Here is a 21,023-nt window from a genome sequence, read left to right as displayed (position 1 = left end):
TGTAATCTCTTTTTGCAGAGTATATGAAAATCTGAAGACTGAAGTTTCAAAATCAACGGATGAAGGGCTTATTCCTGAAACATTGACCCTCCTGTTCCTCGGATGCTCCCTGACTCCCCTGTGCTTTTCCAGCGCCACATTTTTCGACTGACTCTCCTTTGTTCCGAAGGGGCGGGGTTTACGAGTCAATCCTGGAAGGGGCGGGGTTTACGAGCTGCGTTCGGAAGGGGCGGGGTCGACGTGTCCCCTGGGCGGAGGAGGGGGCGGGACTAGTACCTGGACCAGTGGGCGTGGCCATCCCGAAGCCGGAAGTGTGCCCGCGGCCTGTTTCCTCCGCTGGAGCCTCGCCTGCAGCAAGTAAGGTAAAGCTTTATCAATATTTCCTTTTACAGAGTTTGTATTTAATAACCAGTAATGGATACTCAATATCATCATAAAGTCCCAAAATGCAATTCATTTCAATCCATTGCAGATAAGCACTAAGAGTTAATTTTCTACAGGATTCAACAGTCTCAGCACTAAAATGGTCTCACAAGGGAACGGCTGTGAATGTTATCACTTGGTGTCCTGTTCACACAGATTCACCGATGCTGAGGCAAACGTTCTTCATTGCCTTACAGCATCCTGTTATCACTTGGTGAGCCCAGGTGTCCCTATCTTTAAGTTCTCTCCTCATTCTGAGCCTTCCTGCCCGTTTATTTTCTAGTGCAGTAAATGTATGCAATAATTCAGCATTACATTTTAGTCTGAATGTTTAAAGACAAATTTTAAGGCTCTTGACTTTATCACCCAGATGCCCACACCCTCATTCCTCCCTTTGATTGCACCGCGATCACTGAAAGAGAAGGCTAGTCCAAACGAATGCCCTTCAAGGTGGTCCAGCCGTCAACATCCTGTAGAGAGGCACCACCATCTTCACAGCTCATCTGGTCATATTTATCATCGCCATCGACACATGTGGGTGAGCCATCAGATCGCGAAAGGAACATCTTCTGGGGCAAATCTATATCACTAAGGGACCTCATAAGCCTAGCAATTAAATAGCTAACAATACCAATACCGACAAACAGACATAGCTAAACCGATGAGCCAATTGTACCATCGGCCCGATCTGCAGTTTCCCCAACTGGTCCCTTCAGTCATTCTGTCACGGAATACCTGGATCTCTTCTTGAATCTTAGTAATATTGCCAGTGAGATCGGGAATGCCCATAGTGCATTTATCTTGGACAATGGTGCAGACCTCACCCTCCCGGGCGAGTATATAGTCTAAGGCATACCGATTCTGCATAGAGTAAAGACACAGGTCTGATAATCCCAGTTTACTCTGTTCCAGAGCCTCTTTACTCTTATTTCCTCAAATGGTCAGGCCACAAAAGAGGGAATTGCAGTTCTGTTGACTTGTCAACCCTGCCGATCCTTCCAACCTCAGGGTACTCTGGATTCCCCAGCCTGTCGCGTGTCCTCTATTGTCACCCAGTCCCTTGGGATCCTTCCAGTTGGAGCAAGGTTGGCTGAGACCGATCGCTGCATCCTCCTCAGATGGAGGTTCCATCGACTTGTCCACTGGCCAGGACAAGGTACTGTTGTGGGAACAAGGGCTCCGATGGTGACCTTATGAGAGACATCTTTGCCATCCAGGACAAGGAAATTGGTAGCTTTACCTTAGCTGAAGAAATAATAGTCTGGTTTGGTGTATATTAGGGAGAGTTTGTCAAAATAGGTTACTGAAATGTTACAGCAGGGGGTCTGGTCAGATCTACAGGAGTAGAGGGTCAACGTTTTGCAAGAGGAGTCGCTTTAGCACTGTACAAAATGGGTCAAGTGACTTGAGCACTCGCAGTGTATGGGAGACAATGGTCCTCAGAATGCTGTTCCCATTGGGCTCTCCCTTAGCTCTATTGTACATGGTCTTGGTGACAGTATCAGGTTCTGAAAAGAGAAAAGGCCTATAAATGCACAAGGGAAGGGTTCCGTTCCAGGTCCATGTGCCACATAAGGCCTGCTGTACCTCAGGCAGTGTTACACCAGCTGTTTGTATACACAGACCGGAGGTATTGGAAAGTGATATTCCTCTTCGCAGGGTCGGCAGTAGGAAATCTGACAAATAGAATGGAATCGGGGACTGGGGACGGGGCAAGTAAGTCATCTCCCGATAGAGAGGAGTAACATACTACTGCCTCTGGGGTGTAGAGCGTTCTGTGGGCCTGTATAAATAAGTTCCTTGTGGATTGAGGAGTTTCCCCTATCAGGCTTCCCTTTTCTCGAGTCGGCCCGTCCTACAAAAAGGGATGGTGTTCCTGGGCGTCCTTAAAATATTTACCATAATGATGGGGTTGATCATTTTTATCCTCACTAGGCTTGCGTCTGCAGATAAAATCAAAAAGACAGGTTCGGTAACGCCATGGTAACTCCCCCTGATTTCTACTGTCCAGATGGACCATCTGGTCTTTCTGATGGAAGAGTCCATTACAATAATCAATCTTCATCACGTTCCACACGTCAAAGGGGTCTGGTCCGGTGCACTGGACGACATCTCCTCAGTATGGGTGGTGATAACCTCTGATCATTCCCGGTCCCATCCATACTTAGAGCCTTTCCCCATCAGGATGTTGTACGTAATCAGAAAGGGAGGAGATAAGCGATCCCCCACATGTCCCTCCTCTTAGTTCAAGTATCTGTAATAAGATTAACATTAGAACAACAGCAGGATTCAAAAACCCAACTGGACAGGGTCCACTCCTTTTGTTCAGATTTCAGGATTCTCTCCTCCTCTTCTACACCTTTTGATTGGTGCGGTCAATCAATTTACAATGGTGCAGTTGGACCCAAGCTGAGCGCCCAGCGACTGTGACCGTTGTAGGGGTGGGAAGTAAAACCTGCAAGGGGCCATTTCAACGAGGTTGAAGACCTTTGCCAGTCCAGTTCTCAACGAGCACCAACAAACCAAGGTCTACCTGTGACGAGGCTGAAAGGGAGGGAACATCGCCGTAGGTCACACGCTCCTGGGAGTGAACGGCACACATAACATTAGATAGAGCAAGAACATAACCAATCATTGCTTCGGTCATGTGGTGGACGTGGACTGAGAAGGGAGCCAAATCGTTCCAAGGGGTACGGAGGGGGTGACCAGAGAGACTCTCAGCTGGAGACAGTCGTGTCTTGCCCGCAGACATGGATCACATCTGGAATAAGGCCACAGGGATTAGCATAACCAGGAGGGGCCAGACTCTGCCATTAATTTGGCAAGTTTAGTCTTATGTCTGGTTAAAACATTCAACAAGGCCGGTCACCTGAGGATGATAAATACCATGCAGTTGCCGACAAATACAAAGCTGGGAACAGAGTTCTCCGTTAATATTACCCACAAAGTGTGGTCCATTGTCTGAGCTAATGCACGCAGGTATACTGAAGCGGGGAATTATTTCCTTAAACAAACTCTTCACCACACTCTCAGCAGTAGTGTTAGGAGGAGGGTAGGCTTCAATCCACTTCGAAAAGACATCAACAATAAGCAAAACATATTTATAGCAACTCAACTCATTTCTCCAACTCAATGAAGTCCAGTTGAAGTGTCTCCAAGGGACCCTCCAGCAAGGGAGTTCTCGTAGAGATACTTGAACTAAGAGGTGGGGGATCGCCTACCCACTGACCTGTTTGATCACGTACAACATCCTGATCGGGAAAGTCACTGACTGAGTATCGATGCGATCTGAAAATGATCTGAGATTATCCTGGTGTCATCTGGTGCACCAGACCAGACGCTTTCAACATGGAGTCACTTGAGCGATGGAGTGAGCTGCCAGAGGAAGTGGTGGGTGCTGGTACGATGACAAGTTAAAAGGCTCTTGGATGGGCATATGAATATGATGGGTCAGGGCCAAGTGATGGCAAATGTGACTGGAGTCATAGAGATGTACAGCACAGAAACAGACCCTTCGGTCCAACTCCGTCCTTGCTGACAAAAGAGCCAACCCAATTTAGTCCCAGCTGTCAGCACCCAGCCCATATAGGGGCCAAGTGATGGCAAACATGACTAGATTAATTTAGGATATCTGGGCAGGTTGGACCAAAGGGTCTGTTTTCGTGCTGTGTGACTCTAATTGTCTTCAGTGAAAGCAGAAGTATGGTTGTGAAGGCTGGACTTTCAGAGCATGTTTTGCCCTGACTGGGAGCAGAAGGGTTTGACTGAAGTGTGTCGGTGTTAATGGCTTGATGTCTCATTTTGCTCCCACCTTCCCGGGGTCATTAACCATTTTGTCTCTGGTCCTTCCTCAAGAAGCTGCATTGCAGGTTCACCCTGAATTGACACTTTTTTTATGCTTCCCAAAATCAGACCTGCTCACTCTCAGCAGGATCCCAGTGTTGTGAAAGATATTAACTTTCAGGTGGAGGTATCCAAAATTCAGAGAGATGTCAGTCTTGATGTTTTTGCTTTTTCTGCCCCTGTAAGATCCTGAATCAGCACCTTCAGGAGAATTAGTTAGAGTGGAGTGAGAACAGAGGGGAAGGGAGAGTGGGATGGTGCTTTCAATTTTGTGGAACAACAAAAGAATATTCCACAGAAAGTAGAATTGCTTGTTCTGAATTTCTACCCTGTACTGATAGTGATGACTTTTGTAATCTCTTTTTGCAGAGTATATGAAAATCTGACGACTTGAAGTTTCAAAATCAACGGATGAAGGGCTTATTCCCGAAACATTGACTCTCCTGTTCCTCGGATGCTGCCTGACCTGCTGTGCTTTTCCAGCGCCACATTTTTTGTCTGACTCTCCAGTGTCTGCAGTCCTCACTTTGATGTCATTGTCTGACAGTCTCTGAATCCATCGGGACCGCAACGATTTTTGACTGTGATTTCTGTGAGAGGGATCTACACTTTTTGGTTCCTGTTTGAGGACGTTTTCAGCATCAGTGGGACTGGACGAGAGACCCCACTGTTGCAGCGAACTGTGTGTGGAGTCCGAAACAGTTATACGGCCTGAGAAGGGGACTTCACGGCAGGGAGGGGCTCTACACGTGTTTGTGTGCAGCTGAAGCTGTGGCCATGGAGAAAGCAGAGGAATCCCGCCCTGTGGAGGAACCGTGGAAGTGTGGTGACTGTGGGAAAGGCTTCCGTTTCCCGTCTGCCCTGGAGACTCATCGGCGCAGTTACACCGGGGAGAGGCCATTCCCCTGCACCGACTGCGGAAAGGCCTTCAGACATTCCTCTAACCTGCAGGCCCACCAGCGGATCCACACGGGAGAGAGGCCATTCACCTGCTCTCAGTGCGGGAAGGGCTTCAGGTATACCTCCCACCTGCTGATCCACCAGCGAGTCCACACGGGGGAGAGACCGTTCACCTGCTCTCAGTGCGGGAAGGGCTTCACCTGCTCCTCCACCCTGCTGATCCACCAGCGTATCCACACGGGAGAGAGACCCTTCAGCTGCCCCGAGTGCGGGAAGGCCTTCAGCAGTTCCTCCACCCTGCTGACCCACCAGCGTATCCACACGGGGGAGAGACCCTTCAGCTGCCCCAAGTGCGGGAAGGCCTTCAGCAGTTCCTCCCACATGCTGACCCACCAGCGTATCCACACGGGGGAGAGACCCTTCAGCTGCCCCGAGTGTGGGAAGGCCTTTACCCAGGTCTCCTCCCTGCTGACCCACCAGTGGGTCCACACCGGGGAGAGGCCGTTCACCTGCTCTCAGTGCGGGAAGGGCTTCATCAGTTCCTCCAACCTGCTGATCCACCGACGCGTCCACACGGGGGAGAGACCCTTCAGCTGCCCCGAGTGTGGGAAGGCCTTCAGCAGTTCCTCCCACCTGCTGACCCACCAGCGTATCCACACGGGGGAGAGGCCGTTCAGCTGCCCCAAGTGCGGGAAGGCCTTCAGCAGTTCCTCCAACCTGCTGACCCACCAGCGTATCCACACGGGGGAGAGACCCTTCAGCTGCCCCGAATGTGGGAAGGCCTTTACCCAGGTCTCCTCCCTGCTGAGACACCAGCGGATCCACACGGGGGAGAGACCATTCACCTGCTCTCAGTGCGGGAAGGGCTTCACCTACTCCTCCCACCTGTGGAAGCACCAGCGAGTTCAGTGCCATCGCAGGGGCATTGAAGGAGTGACGGCCGAGTGACCATATCAGTTGGACTGTCGACCTGTTTCCGGGGACTCCCGGGTTCAAATCCCGCCCCGACAGATGTCAGAATTGGTATTCGGTCAGAAATGTGGAGTTCGGAATCTAACGGTGAGACCGTTTCAGGGAGGGGGAGGTCGGTGGGGGGAGAAAGCCCCCATCTGATTTCCCACTCTCCCTTGTTAGGGAAGGGAACCGCCATTGTGGGAAAGGATTCACTCAGCCGTTCCAGCTGCATCCTTTACCCGGTCTGGCTTACACCTGACTCCAGACCCACAGCAGTCTGGTTGACTCTACATTGCCCCTTCCTGACAAATGAGCAGGGAGACACTTACTTGGAGACGGGGTACGGGTTAAAATTGCTGAGTGAGGCAATACTTCCTCCGGGTTACGGATGTACCAAGGATCCAATTACAAAGGGACAACTTGGTGCTGGCTAATAGTGAAGACAGTGAGGGGGGGGCGGTGGGACAGGGGAGGTGTGGTGTGTGCAGGCAGTCAATACATGTAATAGCTTGTAACTTTGACTTTGGAAACAGAACCAGTCTGACTCAAGATTGGGATGCAGGCAGACTCTGACCTCACACCTTTAATGCATTGTCTGAGCTGAGATGTGAGCTTTTGCTATCAAACCTTGTTATCTCGAGAAGGTGACAACAAGAAGTTCTGGGATTCACATTGTAATGAGACCTGCAACCTATTTGAAAAGGTGGAAGACTTAACAATCCAGGTTTGTTGAATAGACCATTTCAGTGGCAGGACGCTGGAATGTTTTGCTCTAAATTGTGTCTCAGGATCTTATCCTCCACAACCACCTGATGATGAGGCAGCACTCCAAAAGTTACTGCTTCCAAAGAAGCCTGTTGGACTACAACCTGGAGTTGTGTGATTCTAGAATCTGGTCTCCAGCATCTGCAGTCCTTGTTTTTACCTCGTTGATTTTAACCCGCCAGCGAACCCTCTTGCAAGGATGCCTGCCTTGAAGAAGTTTTCCTCCTCTGTCTACAAGAATCTCAGGGAGTCCCTCTCCCACTGCAACTCCCAGGTTTTTTAGATTACTTTACAGTGTGGAAACAGGCCCTTCGGCCCAACAAGTCCACACCGCCCCGCCGAAGCGTAACCCACCCATACCCCTACATTTACCCCTTACCTAACACTACAGGCAATTTAGCATGGCCAATTCACCTGACCTGCACATCTTTTGGACTGTGGGAGGAAACCGGAGCACCCGGAGGAAACCCACGCAGACACGGGGAGAACGTGCAAACTCCACACAGTCAGTCGCCTGAGGCGGGAATTGAACCCGGGTCTCTGGCGCTGTGAGGCAGCAGTGCTAACCACTGTGCCACCATGCTGCCCACTGCCACCGTGCCGCCCACGGTGCCGCCCAGGTCATTTCCTCTGCCCTGATGCTCTTCAACCATGTCCTGAAACAGACTCGCCACCACAGCCCCATTCGCTTCCTCAGTGCCTGCCTCCGTAACCAACTCATCCCACACGGACTCCAGACCACCTTTAAACCAGCACAGTTCGGATCCGAACAGGACAAACAGTACAGACTACAGATTCAAAAAACACCAGGAACGGTTCTCCTTCAAGATCCTCCGCTCCACGCTTGCAGCAATGCGCCGGCACCTAACCTCTCTACAGTCAGCCCTGCCTCAGCTGAGGGCCACACTCTCTCAGAATTACAAAGGACCCACTCTGTACTACATCCTCAGGAGAATTCATACTCTCAACAAACAGTATTTCAACTCCATCTTAAACATCAAAAACTGTAAGTACAACAAACTTTTATCCACCCACCTCCATAACCAGCGCTCCTCAAACATTCCAGAAGATTCCCCCGGCCTCTGAAATTGCTCGGACGCCATTAGCCATGCGGCTGGTGCAGCTGCCGCCCCCACACTGATTGATGTCACTTCCGCCCCCATCATGGCTACTCCCACAGCCACTTCCGCCCCTCACAATTCCTCATGCATCACATGTGACATCATTTCTGCCCCTCACATCATCGCTGATGTCACACGCTCAGTGACTTCCGCCACCTCTCCTGCTGTGGTCACCCCCACTTCCGCCCCCACCAACGCCACTCACCTGCATTCTGCTGACATGCCCCCCACAGATCCCACTGTCACCATTCCTGGCCGACAGAACCCTGAGGGGAACACCACCCCAGCTCATGACTCCACCCCCCATTCCCCCCCACCATCACACCCACTCCAGTTACCGGCTCCGCCCCCACTCCCAGCTCCACACCCACACCAGATCCCAGATCCCAGCCCTGCCGCGTTTTCACCATCCCCCCCAGACCTCCCCCTCACTGAGGACGAACGATTAGTCCTCAGCAAAGGACTCATCTTCATCCCCCTCCGTCCACGCATCAATGAATTTAATACACGCCGTGATGTCGAACACTTCCTCCGCCTCCGAGCTTACTTTCACAATCTGGACTCCCGCCCACCTTCCGAGGACCCCTTCGCCCACCTCCAACACACTGCATCCACCTGGACACCCCGCGCTGGCCTATTACCTGCCCTCGACCTCTTCATTTCCAACTGCCGCCGGGACATTAACCACCTCAACCTGTCTACCTCCCCCCCTCCCCCACTCCAACCTCTCACCCTCACAACGCGCAGCCCTCCAATCCCTCTGCTCCAATCCCGACCTCACCATCAAGCCAGCGGATAAAGGGGGCGCAGTGGTAGTCTGGCGCACTGACCTCTACGCCGCTGAAGCCAAACGCCAACTCGAAGACACCTCTTCCTACTGCCCCCTCGACCATGACCCAACCCCCATCACCAACCCATCATCTCCCAGACCATACAGAACCTCATCACCTCAGGAGATCTCCCACCCACAGCTTCCAACCTCATAGTCCGGGAACCCCGCACTGCCTGGTTCAACTTCCTTCCCAAGATCCACAAGCCTGGCCATCCTGGCTGACCCATTGTCTCAGCATGCTCCTGCCCCACTGAACTCATCTCTACCTACCTATACACTGTCCTATCCCCCGAGTCCAAGAACTCCCCACGTCTGTTTGAGACAGCACCCACGCCCTCCACCTCCTCCAAGACTTCCGTTTCCCCGGCCCCCAACGCCTTATCTTCACCATGGATATCCAATCCCTCTACACCTCCATCCGCAATGTCCAGGGCCTCCAAGCCCTCCGTTTTTTCCTCTCCAGACGTCCCCAACAGTACCCTTCCACTGACACACTCATTCGTTTGGCTGAACTGGTCCTCACCCTTAACAATTTCTCCTTCGAATCCTCCCACTTCCTCCAGACCAAAGGGGTAGCCCATGGGCACATGTATGGGCCCCAGCTATGTTTGTCTCTTTGTTGGCTACGTAGAACAGTTGATCTTCTGTAATTACACCGGCACCACTCCCCACCTCTTCTTCCGCTACATTGATGACTGCATTGGCACCACCTCGTGCTCCCGCGAGGAGGTTGAGTAATTCATCAACTTCACCAACACATTCCACCATGACCTTAAAGTTAACTGGACCATCTCTGACACGTCCCTCCCCTTCCTCGACCTCTCCATCTCCATTAATGATGACCGACTTGACACCGACATTTTCTACAAACCCACCGACTCCCACAGCTACCTGGATTACACCTCTTCCCACACTACCTCTTGCAAAAATGCCATCCCGTATTCCCAATTCTTCCGCCTCCGCTGGATCTGCTCCCAGGAGGACCAGTTCCACCAGAGAACACACCAGATGCCCCCCTTCTTTAGAGACCGCAATTTCCCTTCCCACGTGGTTAAAGGTGCCCTCCAACGCATCTCGTCCACATCCCGCACTCCTGCCCTCAGACCCCACCCCTCCAACCGTAACAAGGACAGAACGCCCCTGGTGCTCACCTTCCACCCTACCAACCTTCGCATAAACCAAATCGTCTGCCGACATTTCCGCCACCTCCAAAAAGACCCCACCACCAGGGATATATTTCCATCCCACCCCTTTTCCGCCTTCCGTATCTACTTGGTTAGGTCCACGCCCCCCCACAACTCACCCTCCCATCCTGGCACCTTCCCCTGCCACCGCAGGAATTGCAAAACCTGCGCCCACACCTCTTCCCTCACCTCCGTCCAAGGCCCCAAAGGAGCCTTCCACATCCATCAAAGTTTTACCTGCACATCCACCAATATCATTTTATTGTATCCGTTGCTCCCGATGCGGTCTCCTCTACATTAGGAAGACTGGGTGCCTCCAACCAGAGCGCTTTAGGGAACATCTCCAGGACACCTGCACCAATCAACCACACCGCCCCGTGGCCCAACATTTCAACCGCCGCTCCCTCGCCACCAGACGCCTGGAGGAAGAACACCTCATCTTCCGCCTCTGAACCATTCAACCCCAAGGCATCGATGTGGACTTCAACAGTTTCCTCATTTCCTCTTTCCCCATCTCACCCTAGTTCCAAACTTCCAGCTCAGCACTGTCCCCCTGACTTGTCCTAACTTTCTATTTTTTTTTCCACCTATCCACTCCACCCTCCGCCTTGACCTATCACCTTCATCCCCTCCCCCACTCGCCTATTGTACTCTATGCTACTTTCTCCACTCCCCCACCCTCCTCTCACTAGTCTCTCCATGCTTCAGGCTCTCTGCCTTTATTCCTGATGAAGGGCTTTTGCCCGAAACGTCGATTTCGAAGCTACTTGGATGCTGCCTGAACTGCTGAGCTCTTCCAGCACCACTAATCCAGAATCTGGTTTCCAGCATCTGCAGTCATTGTTTTTACCCAATAGTAAAGACAGGGTGGGGGGGGGTGAGGGGGAGGGGAGGTGTGGGGTTCAAAAAGCAACTGCTTTTTCTCTGCCTTTTTGCTGGGGGGATCTGAAGCTGTAACAAAGTTGGTTTGCAATAAAGGTTACCTGAACTTACCGCCGGGCTCAGACTCTCATTGAGAGCTTTCAGCTCCGAGAGGTTTTTGTTTTAAAGCTGCTCATTTCTTTCAGCCTCCTGCACTAAGTTTAGAACATAGAACAATCCAGCGCTGGGGAACTCAAAACTAGGGCGGAGGGGGCATTTTTATTTAAATATAAGGAGAGAGATTTAAAAGAAACCGGCGGGGCAATATTTTGAAAGAGGGTGAATTGCATGTGGAATGAACTTGCTGAGGATGTGGTAGATGCAGGTACAGTGACAACATTGAAACAGCATTCGGATGGATACATGAGTAGAAAGGTTTAGAGGGATATGGGCCAAATGCAGGCAAGTGGGACTGGTTTAGATTGGAATCCTGGTCAACATGGACAAATTGGACCGAAGTGTCTGTTTCTGTGCTGTATACCTTTATCGAAACCAGTAGATTTCTGAAAGGGGCTTGACAGGATAGATGCAGATAAAATGCTCCTTTGTGGGGAGGGTCATCGAATTCCAACAAGGTGGAAGCAGGCCATTCAGCCCATCTATTTCACTCTGGCCCTCTGAACAGTATCCCACCCATACCCATCCCCCCCCCCCCCCCCCCGCAATGGGTGAGTGGGGGAGGAGATGAAGGTGATCGGTCAAGGAGGAGAGGGTGGAGTGGAGAGGTGGAAAAGGAGATAGGCAGGTCGGACAAGTCCGGACAAGTCAAGGAGACAGTTACTGAGCTGGAAGTTTGAAACTAGGATGAGGTGGGGGAAGGGGAAATGAGGAAGCTGTTGAAGTCCACATTTGATGCCCTGGGGTTGAAGTGTTCCGAAGCGGAAGATGAGGCGTTCTTCCTCCAGGCGTCTGGTGGTGAGGGAGCGGCGGTGAAGGAGGCCCAGGACCTCCATGTCCTCGGCAGAGTGGGAGGGGGAGTTGAAATGTTGGGCCACGGGGCGGTTTGGTTGATTGGTGCGGGTGTCTCGGAGTTGTTCCCATCCATACTTAGTGGCTTTCCCCATCAGGATGTTGTCCGTGATCAGAAAGGTGAGGAGATAAGTGATCCCCCACATGTCCCTCCTCTTAGTTCAAGTATCTGTAATAAGATTAACATTAGAACAACAGCAAAATTCAAAAACCCAAATGGACAGGGTCCACTCCTTTTGTTCAGATTCCAGGATTCTCTCCTCGTCTTTCCCCCTTTTGATTGGTGCGGTCAATCAATTTACAATGGTGCCGTTGGACCCAAGCTGAGCGCCCAGCAACTTTGGCCGACATAGGGGTGGGAAGTAAAAACTGGAAGGGGCCATCCCAATGAGGTTGGAGACCTTTGCCAGTCCATTTCTTGACGAGCACCAACGAACCAGGGTCTACCCGTGACGAGGCTGAAAGGGAGGGAACATCGCTGTAGGCCGCACGCTCCTGGGAGTAAAAGGCACGCATAACATTCATTAGAGCAAGAACATAACCAATCATTGCTTCGGTCACGTGGTGGACGTGGACTGAGAAGGGAGCCGAATCCTTCCAAGGGGTACGGAGGGGGTGACCAGAGAGACTCTCAGCTGGAGACAGTCGTGTCTTGCCCGCAGACATGGATCGCATCTGGAATAAGGCCACAGGGATTAACATAACCAGGAGGGGCCAGACTCTGCCATTAATTTGGCAAGTTTAGTCGTGAGTCTGGTTAAAACATTCAACAAGGCCGGCCGCCTGAGGATGATAAGTACCATGCAGTTGCCGACAAATACAAAGCTGGGAACAGAGTTCTCCGTTAATATTACCTACAAATGTGACTGGAGTCATAGAGATGTACAGCACAGAAACAGACCCTTCGGTCCAACTCGTCCTTGCTGACAAGAGAGCCAACCCAATTTCATCCCAGCTGTCAGCACCCGGCCCATATAGGGGCCAAGTGATGGCAAACGTGACTAGATTAATTTAGGATATCTGGGCAGGTTGGGCCAAAGGGTCTGTTTCCGTGCTGTGTGACTCTAATTGTCTTCAGTGAAAGCAGAAGTGTGGTTGTGAAGGCTGAACTTTCAGAGCATGTTTTGCCCTGACTGGGAGCAGAAGAGTTTGACTGAAGTGTGTCAGTGTTAATGCCTTGATGTCTCATTTTGCTCCACCTTCTCGGGGTCATTAACCATTTTGTGTCTGGTCCTTCCTCAAGAAGCTGCATTGCAGGTTCACCCTGAATTGACACACTTTTTTTATGCTTCCCAAAATCAGACCTGCTCACTCTCAGCAGGATCCCAGTGTTGTGAAAGATAGTAACTTTCAGGTGGAGGTATCCAAAATTCAGAGAGATGTCAGTCTTGATGTTTTTGCTTTTTCTGCCCCTGTAAGATCCTGAATCAGCACCTTCAGGAGAATTAGTTAGAGTGGAGTGAGAACAGAGGGGAAGGGAGAGTGGGATGGTACTTTCAGTTTTGTGGAACAACAAAAGAATATTCCACAGAAAGTAGAATTGCTTGTTCTGAATTTCTACCCTGCACTGATAGTGATGACTTTTGTAATTTCTTTTTGCCGAGTATTTGAAAATCTGAAGACTGAAGTTTCAAAATCATCGGATGAAGGGCTTATTCCCGAAACATTGACTCTTCTGCTCCTCGGATGCTGCCTGACCTGCTGTGCTTTTCCAGCGCCACACTTTCTGACTCTGACTCTCCAGTGTCTGCAGTCCTCACTTTGATGTCAATGTCTGACAGTCTCTCAATCCATCGGGACCCCAACGATTTTTGACTGTGATTTCTGTGATAGGGATCCACACTTTTTGGTTCCTGTTTGAGGACGTTTTCAGCATCAGTGGGACTGGACGAGAGACCCCACTGTTGCAGCGCACTGTGTGTGGAGCCTGAAACAGTTATACGGCCTGGGAAGGGGAATTCACGGCAGGGAGGGGCTCTACACGTATTTGTGTGCAGCTGAAGCTGTGGCCATGGAGAAAGCAGAGGAATCCCGCCCTGTGGAGGAACCGTGGAAGTGTGGTGACTGTGGGAAAGGCTACCATTTCCCGTCTGCCCTGGAGACTCATCGGCGCAGTCACACCGGGGAGAAGCCATTCCTCTGCACCGACTGCGGAAAGGCCTTCAGACATTCCTCTAACCTGCAGGCCCACCAGCGGATCCACACGGGGGAGAGGCCCTTCACCTGCTCTCAGTGGTTCCAGTCCCAATCCCTTTCCCCCCCCCCTCCCCTCCCAGTCCCTCCCCCCCCCCCTCCCAGTCCCTCCCCCCCCCGCGCCCAGTCCCTCCTCCCCCCCGCCCCCCCCCCCCGGGCCCAGTCCCTCCCCCCCCCGGGCCCAGTCCCTCTCTCTCCCCTCCCCCCCCCCCGGGCCCCCCCCTCCCCCCCCCCGTCCCCCCCACCCCCTCCCCCCCCCCGTCCCCCCCACCCCCTCCCCCCGTCCCCCCCACCCCCTCCCCGGGCCCCCCCCCTCGGGCTCCTCCCCCCGGGCCCCTCCCCTCCTCCCCCCGGGCCCCTCCTCCCCCCCCCCTCCTTCGCCCCCCGCACGGCGCCATTTTCCTAACGGCCGCCCTCCCGCCGCTTCCTCGCTCGAGCGACTTCTCCTCCCAACCGCCTTCACCCCCGCGTGACGTCTGCACGTGGGAGATGGGCGGGGCCGGGGTGGGGGATGGGCGGGGCCCGGGGTGGGGGGATGGGCGGGGCCGGGAGGATGGGCGGGGCCGAGGGGATGGGCGGGGCCGTGGAGCCTCACCGTCACCAAATCACAGCCACCTCGCGCTCCAACTGTTCATTCACAAAAACAAACTCTCCTGTCTCACTCTGCAGCTGCGGGGGGCGGGGACACTGCCACGTTTCGAGGAGCCCTGTCTACATTGGGAAAGCTCACGGCTCAATTTAAACAGATATTCCGACATCGAACGGAACGGCGTCATATCTGCATTTTTTTATGCTGGAATCCATTGCTTATTATTTTTTTTCTTAACCCCCCCCCCCCACTACGGTAGTGCTTAATTTTCCCCCAGCACCCATGGTGTGTGTGTGTGTGCAAATGTAAGACACAGTGAAAGACACAAAGTGCACGAATCTGCAAATAAAGAGGTTTAAATGGACAAGATTATATTTCAAAGGGATGTCAGCACATTCAAAGGGGTATCTTCATATGTAAAGTGACGCAGTTATATCCAAATGAATCTACATTTCAAAGAGACGTTGCTCTATTTATAAGTAGAGACAATCGGTGTGAATTCTGTCTGTGTCCCAATGTTGAGTCAGACTGACATTTTTCTTAGAAAAGCTCTGCATTTAAACTACATTCTTGTGCTCCGGTGAATAAAGTCCCAGCCTCTCTCCTTATAACTCAAACCCTCCAGTCCTTACAACATCCTGGTAAATCTTTATTAAACCCTCTCTGATAGTATTCTTCCTATTTACAGGGCCACCAGAACTGTACTCAGTCCTCTGCAAGTGGCCTCACCAACATCCTATACAACCTCAACATGATGTCCCATCCCCGATACTCAATGGTGTGAACAATGAATGCTATGCTGCTAAATGCCTTCTTAACTGCCCTGGCTACCTGTGATGCAACTTCCAAAGAACCATGTACCTGAACACCACCCCCCCCATGTCTGTCTGTTCTATAACATGACCCAGGGCCCTATCATTATCTGGACAAGTGCTGCCCTTCCTTGTTTTAGCAAACTGCAACCCCTTGCTTGTATTAATACCTCTCACACATATGCTCCGACACACACACACACACGCGTTCCTCCTCCCCTCAATACTCTCACAGGCTTATACACCATCACACTCACACTTTACCAAGCATGTACACACTCTCACGCACAAACTCACATGCACACACACACAATTCTTTGGGGTGAATTTGTATTGGCAGAATTATATTTGCAGATACATTCAATTTTGGTCAAAAAGCACACAATGTCCAGGCAGTCAATCCATGTAATATTTTATGAATTCCTCCTTTGGAAATAGAACCAGTCTGATTCAAGATTGGGGTACAGACAGACTCTGACCTCACACCTTTAATGCATGGTCTGAGCTGAGATGTTATCTTTTTCATAAAACCTTAAGTCATCTCAAGAATGTGACTTAAAAGATGTTCTGGCAGTGACACATTAATGAACCAAAACCTGCACCCATTCTAAGAGATGAAAGGCTTAACAGCAATCTAGGCTTGTTCAATATATTCTATCAGTTGCATGATCTTTTGATATACGTTCTGTGTCTGCTCCACAGCTACCCGATAAAGGAGCAGCACTCAGAAAGCTAGTGCTTCCAAATAAACCTGTTGAACAATAACCTGGTATTGTGATTTTTTAAACTTTATCACCCCAGTCTAATACCAACCCCTCCATATCATTTCGACTGAACACAGCCCCCACCTCCTGGTGCTGCCAGGAAACTTGACAATGCTGATGAAACAACACAGTACCTGAAAGATGTACAATTTCTAATGATACAAGCTACTCATTCACTGCTCCATCTGATACACAACATTGGAAACTCTGCAGAGGCTGAAAGACAGGAGCAGCTTTAAAACAAAAACCTCTCGGAGTTCAAAGCTTTCAATGAGAGTCTGAGCCCGGCGGTAAGTTCAGGTAACCTTGATTGTGACCCGACTTTGTTACAGCTTCAGATTCCCCCAGCAAAAAGGCATAGACAAAGTAGCAGCTTTTTAAACAGTTCAAGATCAAAGCCCACACACACCCCACTGTCTTTACTGTTGGTCAGCACCAAGTTGTCCCTTTGTAATTGGATCCTTGGTACAGCTGTAACCCGAAGGAAGTATTGCCTCACTCAGCAATTTTAACCCATACCCTGTCTCCAAGTAAGTGTCTCCCCGCTTATTTGCCAGGAAGGGGCAGTGTAGAGTCAACCAGACTGCTGTGGGTCTGGAGTCAGGGGTAGGCCAGACCGGGTAAAGGATGCAGCTGGAACGACTGAGTGAATCCTTTCCCACAATGGTGGTTCCCTTCCCTAACAAGGGAGAGAGTGAATCAGATGGGGGCTTTCTCCCCTGCACCAGCCCCTCCCTGAAACGGTCTCATGGTTAGATTCCGAACTCCACATTTCTGACCAAATACCAATTCCACCATCTGCCACAGTCGGATTCAAACCCAGGAGTCCCCGGAACCTGGGTGATAGTCCAATCGATAATGGCACTCGGCCGTCACTCCTTCAATCCCCCTGCGATGGCACGTGAACTCGCTGGTGCTTCCGCAGGTGGGAGGAGTAGGTGAAGGCCTTCCCGCACTGAGAGCAGGTGAATGGCCTCTCCCCGGTGTGGATCCGTTGGTGGGTCAGCAGGGTGGAGGATGTGCTGAAGGCCTTCCCGCACTCGGGGCAGCTGAAGGGCCTCTCCCCCGTGTGGATACGCTGGTGGCTCCGCAGGTTGGAGGAGCACGTGAAGCCCTTCCCGCACTGAGAGCAGGTGAACGGCCTCTCCCCGGTGTGGATCCACTGGTGGGTCAGCAGGGTGGTGGCCTGGGTAAAGGCCTTCCCACACTCGGGGCAGCTGAAGGGCCTCTTACCTGTGTGGACACGCCGGTGACTCCGCAGGGTGGAGGAATCGCTGAAGGCCTTCCCACACTCGGGGCAGCTGAAGGGCCTCTCCCCCGTGTGGACCCGCCGGTGGCTCAACAGGGTGGAGGAATACCTGAAGGCCTTCCCGCACTCGGGGCAGCTGAAGGGCCTCTCTCCTGTGTGGACATGCTGGTGGGCCAACAGGGCAGAGAAAAACACGAAGGCCTTCCCGCACTCCAGGCAGCGGAAGGGCCTCTCCCCCGTGTGGTCCTGCTGGTGGGCCAGCAGGTGGGAGGAATGTCTGAAGGCCTTCCCACAGTCGGTGCAGGGGAATGGCCTCTCCCCGGTGTGACTGCGCCGATGAGTCTCCAGGGCAGACGGGAAACGGAAGCCTTTCCCACAGTCACCACACTTCCACGGTTTCTCCACGGGGCGGGATTCCTCTGGTTTCTCCATGGCCACAGCTTCAGCTGCACATAAACACGTGTAGAGCCCCTCCCTGCCGTGAAATCCCTTTTCCAGGCCGTATAACTGTTTCAGTCTCCACGCACAGTGCGCTGCAACAGTGGGGTCTCTCGTCCAGTCCCACTGATGCCGAAAACATACTCAGACAGGAACCAAAAAGCTTTGATCCCTCTCCCAGAAATCACGGTCGAAAATGTTTGCTGGCCCCAGTGGATTGAGTGACTGTCAGACATTGACATCAAAGTGAGGATCGGAGATGCTGGAGAGTCAGTCGAAAAATGTGGCACTGGAAAAGCACAGGGGAGTCAGGCAGCATCCGAGGAGCAGGAGGGTCAATGTTTCGGGCATAAGCCCTTCATCCGTTGATTTTGAAACTTCCCTCTTCAAATCTTCAAAAACTCTGTCAGAATAGATTACAAAGCTCATCACTGCCAGTGCAGGGTAGAAATTTTGAACAAGCATTTCTACTGTCTGTGGAATATTCTTTTCTTTTGGTATTCCACAAAATTGAAAGCACCATCCCACTCTCCCTTCCCTTCTGTTCTCACTCCAATATAACTAATTCCCCTGAAGATGCTGATTCAGGATCTTACAGGGGCAGAAAAGCAAAAATGTCAAGACATGATATGATATCTCTCTGAATTTTGGATACCTCCACCTGAAAAGCTAATATCTTTCACAACACTGGGATCCTGCTGAGAGTGAGCAGGTCTGATTTTGGGAAGCAAAAAGAAAGTGTCAATTCAGGGTTAACCTGCAATGCAGCTTCTTGAGGAACAACCAGACACAAAATGGTTAACGTCCCCAGGAAGGTGGGAGCAAAATGAGACATCAAGACATTAACACCGACATTAGAGAGAATGTGAACCTATTGATGTGGCAAAAGTTAGTAGAAAGCCAGAGTCATGGAGATATATAGCACAGCAACAGACCCTTCTGTCCAACACGACTGTACTGACCAGATATCCTAAATCAATCTAGTCCCATTTGCTGGTATGTGGCCCATAGCTGGGATCATCCCCACCCCCTGTCCTGAGACCTTGATGCCTCCAAGCTGACCCTCAAAGGTTCGGTTTGTCCCTCCATTCTTTCCCGGTTGTCTTTTGTAGGTTTTGAAAACTTTCCCGACCTCCTCCCTGCCACCAACCAGATTCATTCCTCCCACTCACCAACCAGGTCGTACCCTCTAACTGTCTCGACCTATCCCCACTTCTCCACCACCCCCTTTTATCTGCAGTTTCTGCACCCAGCCCCAGCCCTGAAGAAGGGTTACACCTGATATATCGACTTCTCCACCATCTGATGACTCCTGCCTAACTATTTTGCCAATTGAGATACAGACCTGGATCAACGTTTCCGGAGTCTGTCCCCGCCGAATTCACTCTCTTTCCTTTCAGTTGCTGAAAGTCAACAATTGAATCACAGAATGGTTAAAAAAAAGTGGAAAAGGAGGCGAGATAAGAGAGTGCCGTCCTCACAGACCTGAGACAGAGGAAGGAATTTGCAGTCTGGGTAAAGCTCAATCTTTATTCAGAGAGAGAGAGGATCAGGACTCGCAGCTTGAGAAGTTCATGGTCCAACTTCCGCATTCAGACAATGGGCTGGCTCTGATTGGCAGGAGGACCAGTCTCCTTCCAGTCCTCCAATGCTGCCTATTGGTCAATCAAAAGAAGGTCTCGCGCCGTTTTTTTCGCGTACAGCGATGAGCATGCCCAGTGTTTTGCCCAGTCTGCTCTCCGGGGATGTTGGTGTTACTGACAGATTGTAAGGGTCCAAATACCAATGGGGGAAAAAAGATAGAGACACAATTTTTTTTCCCTTATGGCTCGATATTTTATTCCTTTTGCATTTTGTCTGGCTGCTCAATTTTTGTATGTTTTTTTCCGCTTATTGTGGGGGGCAAGACCCCAAGACCAGAACTGGAGGGCATAGGTTTAGGGTGAGAGGGGAAAGATTTCTGGAGGTCCTGAGGGGCGATCTTTTCGCACAGAGGATGAGGTATGTACATGGAATGAGCTGCCAGAGGAAGTGGTGGAGGCTGGTACAATTACATTATTTAAAATGCATCTGGATGCGGATATGAATAGGAAAGATTCAGAGGGGTAGGGGGCAAATGCTGGCAAATGGGTCACTCGATTAATTTAGGACATCTGGTCGGTGTGGACCGAAGGGTTTGTTTCTGTGCTCGACAACCCTGAGTCTATTTTTAGATAGTATGGAAAATAAAGAGCATGAAGGCATGGGAAGGGTTAGAGCATGGAGACCACTGCCAGTTTGTTGCAAAGGATAGTGGAAAGCTCTTACACCAATTAGCAGAGTAAGGTTGAGGCTGAAAGGTCACTATGGCAAGATGAGATAACAGTCAGTAAAGTTAGCCTCACCTGCTAAATATGATTGACAGGATTGGGACAATAAATATTTGGGACATGACATTAAATATCTAATTAATGATTAGTAGAGTCAGTCTTCTTGAGACTATTGATAATAAATATCTAATCATGACATTAGGAAAATATTAAGTAGGGTCTGGAATGCAAGACCATTGTTGCAAAAGCTGACACTAAACCTCTAACTGTGACATTAGAATAACATTAAGTAGAATGTAGGAAAAACTGTAAGGGTGCAACTAAAGAGATAATGGGAACTAACATCATGGTTTATTGTGTAGGTAGCGTGAGGTACTTTTGATTAATATAGTTGAACATGCTGATAAGCTAACAAACACACTGCTCAGCTGGAGACAATGCTGTCCCCTCTGTCCAGGAGTAAATGCTGGAAAGGTGGGATTGTTCATAGGGAGGAGGATGGTCTCCGGCTACACTCTGATATCTATCAGCTCGTAAATGGGGCAGAACTGTGGAATTTAATCTCCAGGAGGTTTGGGAAATCTAATAAGGGAAGGAAGTAAGCAATAAATAGTAGATCCCTACAGAGTGCAGAGGAACAAAGGGTCCTTGCTGTCCAAGTTCAGAGATCCCTGAAGGTATCAGTACAGGTAAAACGGGGGATGAGGAAGGCATAGATTTGTACTTTTTCACACAGAGGGTGGTGCGTGTGTGCAAT

At 50.9% G+C, this 21,023-nt stretch overlaps 2 protein-coding genes across 5 annotated transcripts; one reads left to right on the top strand and one right to left on the bottom strand.

Annotated features, from left to right (window-relative positions):
• Positions 1–281: 281 nt before the first annotated feature.
• LOC140460750 (uncharacterized) lies at positions 282–11,015 on the top strand. Of its 3 annotated transcripts, none has more exons than XM_072555408.1 (2): positions 282–362; positions 4,636–11,015. In XM_072555408.1, exon 2 carries the CDS (start codon positions 5,044–5,046, stop codon positions 6,112–6,114), a length of 1,071 nt encoding a protein of 356 aa, XP_072411509.1. In that variant the 5' UTR covers positions 282–362; positions 4,636–5,043; the 3' UTR covers positions 6,115–11,015. The 3 variants fall into 3 exon arrangements, with proteins under 3 accessions (XP_072411509.1, XP_072411511.1, XP_072411510.1); XM_072555410.1 differs by lacking the exon at positions 282–362 and adding an exon at positions 814–957; XM_072555409.1 differs by lacking the exon at positions 282–362 and adding an exon at positions 814–961.
• Positions 11,016–15,064: 4,049 nt separating this feature from the next.
• Positions 15,065–19,541, bottom strand: LOC140460765 (uncharacterized). Of its 2 annotated transcripts, none has more exons than XM_072555440.1 (2): positions 19,303–19,541; positions 15,065–18,360 (listed from the first exon to the last, which is right to left on the bottom strand). In XM_072555440.1, the coding sequence occupies exon 2, from the start codon at positions 17,949–17,951 to the stop codon at positions 17,151–17,153; it is 801 nt and encodes a 266-aa protein (XP_072411541.1). In that variant the 5' UTR covers positions 17,952–18,360; positions 19,303–19,541; the 3' UTR covers positions 15,065–17,150. The 2 variants fall into 2 exon arrangements, with proteins under 2 accessions (XP_072411541.1, XP_072411542.1); XM_072555441.1 differs by having other exon boundaries at positions 19,443–19,539.
• Positions 19,542–21,023: the final 1,482 nt, after the last annotated feature.

This window comes from Chiloscyllium punctatum, chromosome 36 (genome assembly GCF_047496795.1).
Source record: "Chiloscyllium punctatum isolate Juve2018m chromosome 36, sChiPun1.3, whole genome shotgun sequence".
Classification (NCBI taxonomy): domain Eukaryota; kingdom Metazoa; phylum Chordata; class Chondrichthyes; order Orectolobiformes; family Hemiscylliidae; genus Chiloscyllium; species Chiloscyllium punctatum.
The sequence above is the reverse complement of the archived record's forward strand: the minus strand, read 5'-3'. Positions and strand labels throughout refer to the sequence as shown.

Coding starts and splice junctions, on each gene's coding strand:
- LOC140460765 (XM_072555440.1), bottom strand. CDS start 17,951: ATGGAGAAACCAGAGGAATCCCGCCCCGTGGAGAAACCGTGGAAGTGT.
- LOC140460750 (XM_072555408.1), top strand. CDS start 5,044: ATGGAGAAAGCAGAGGAATCCCGCCCTGTGGAGGAACCGTGGAAGTGT.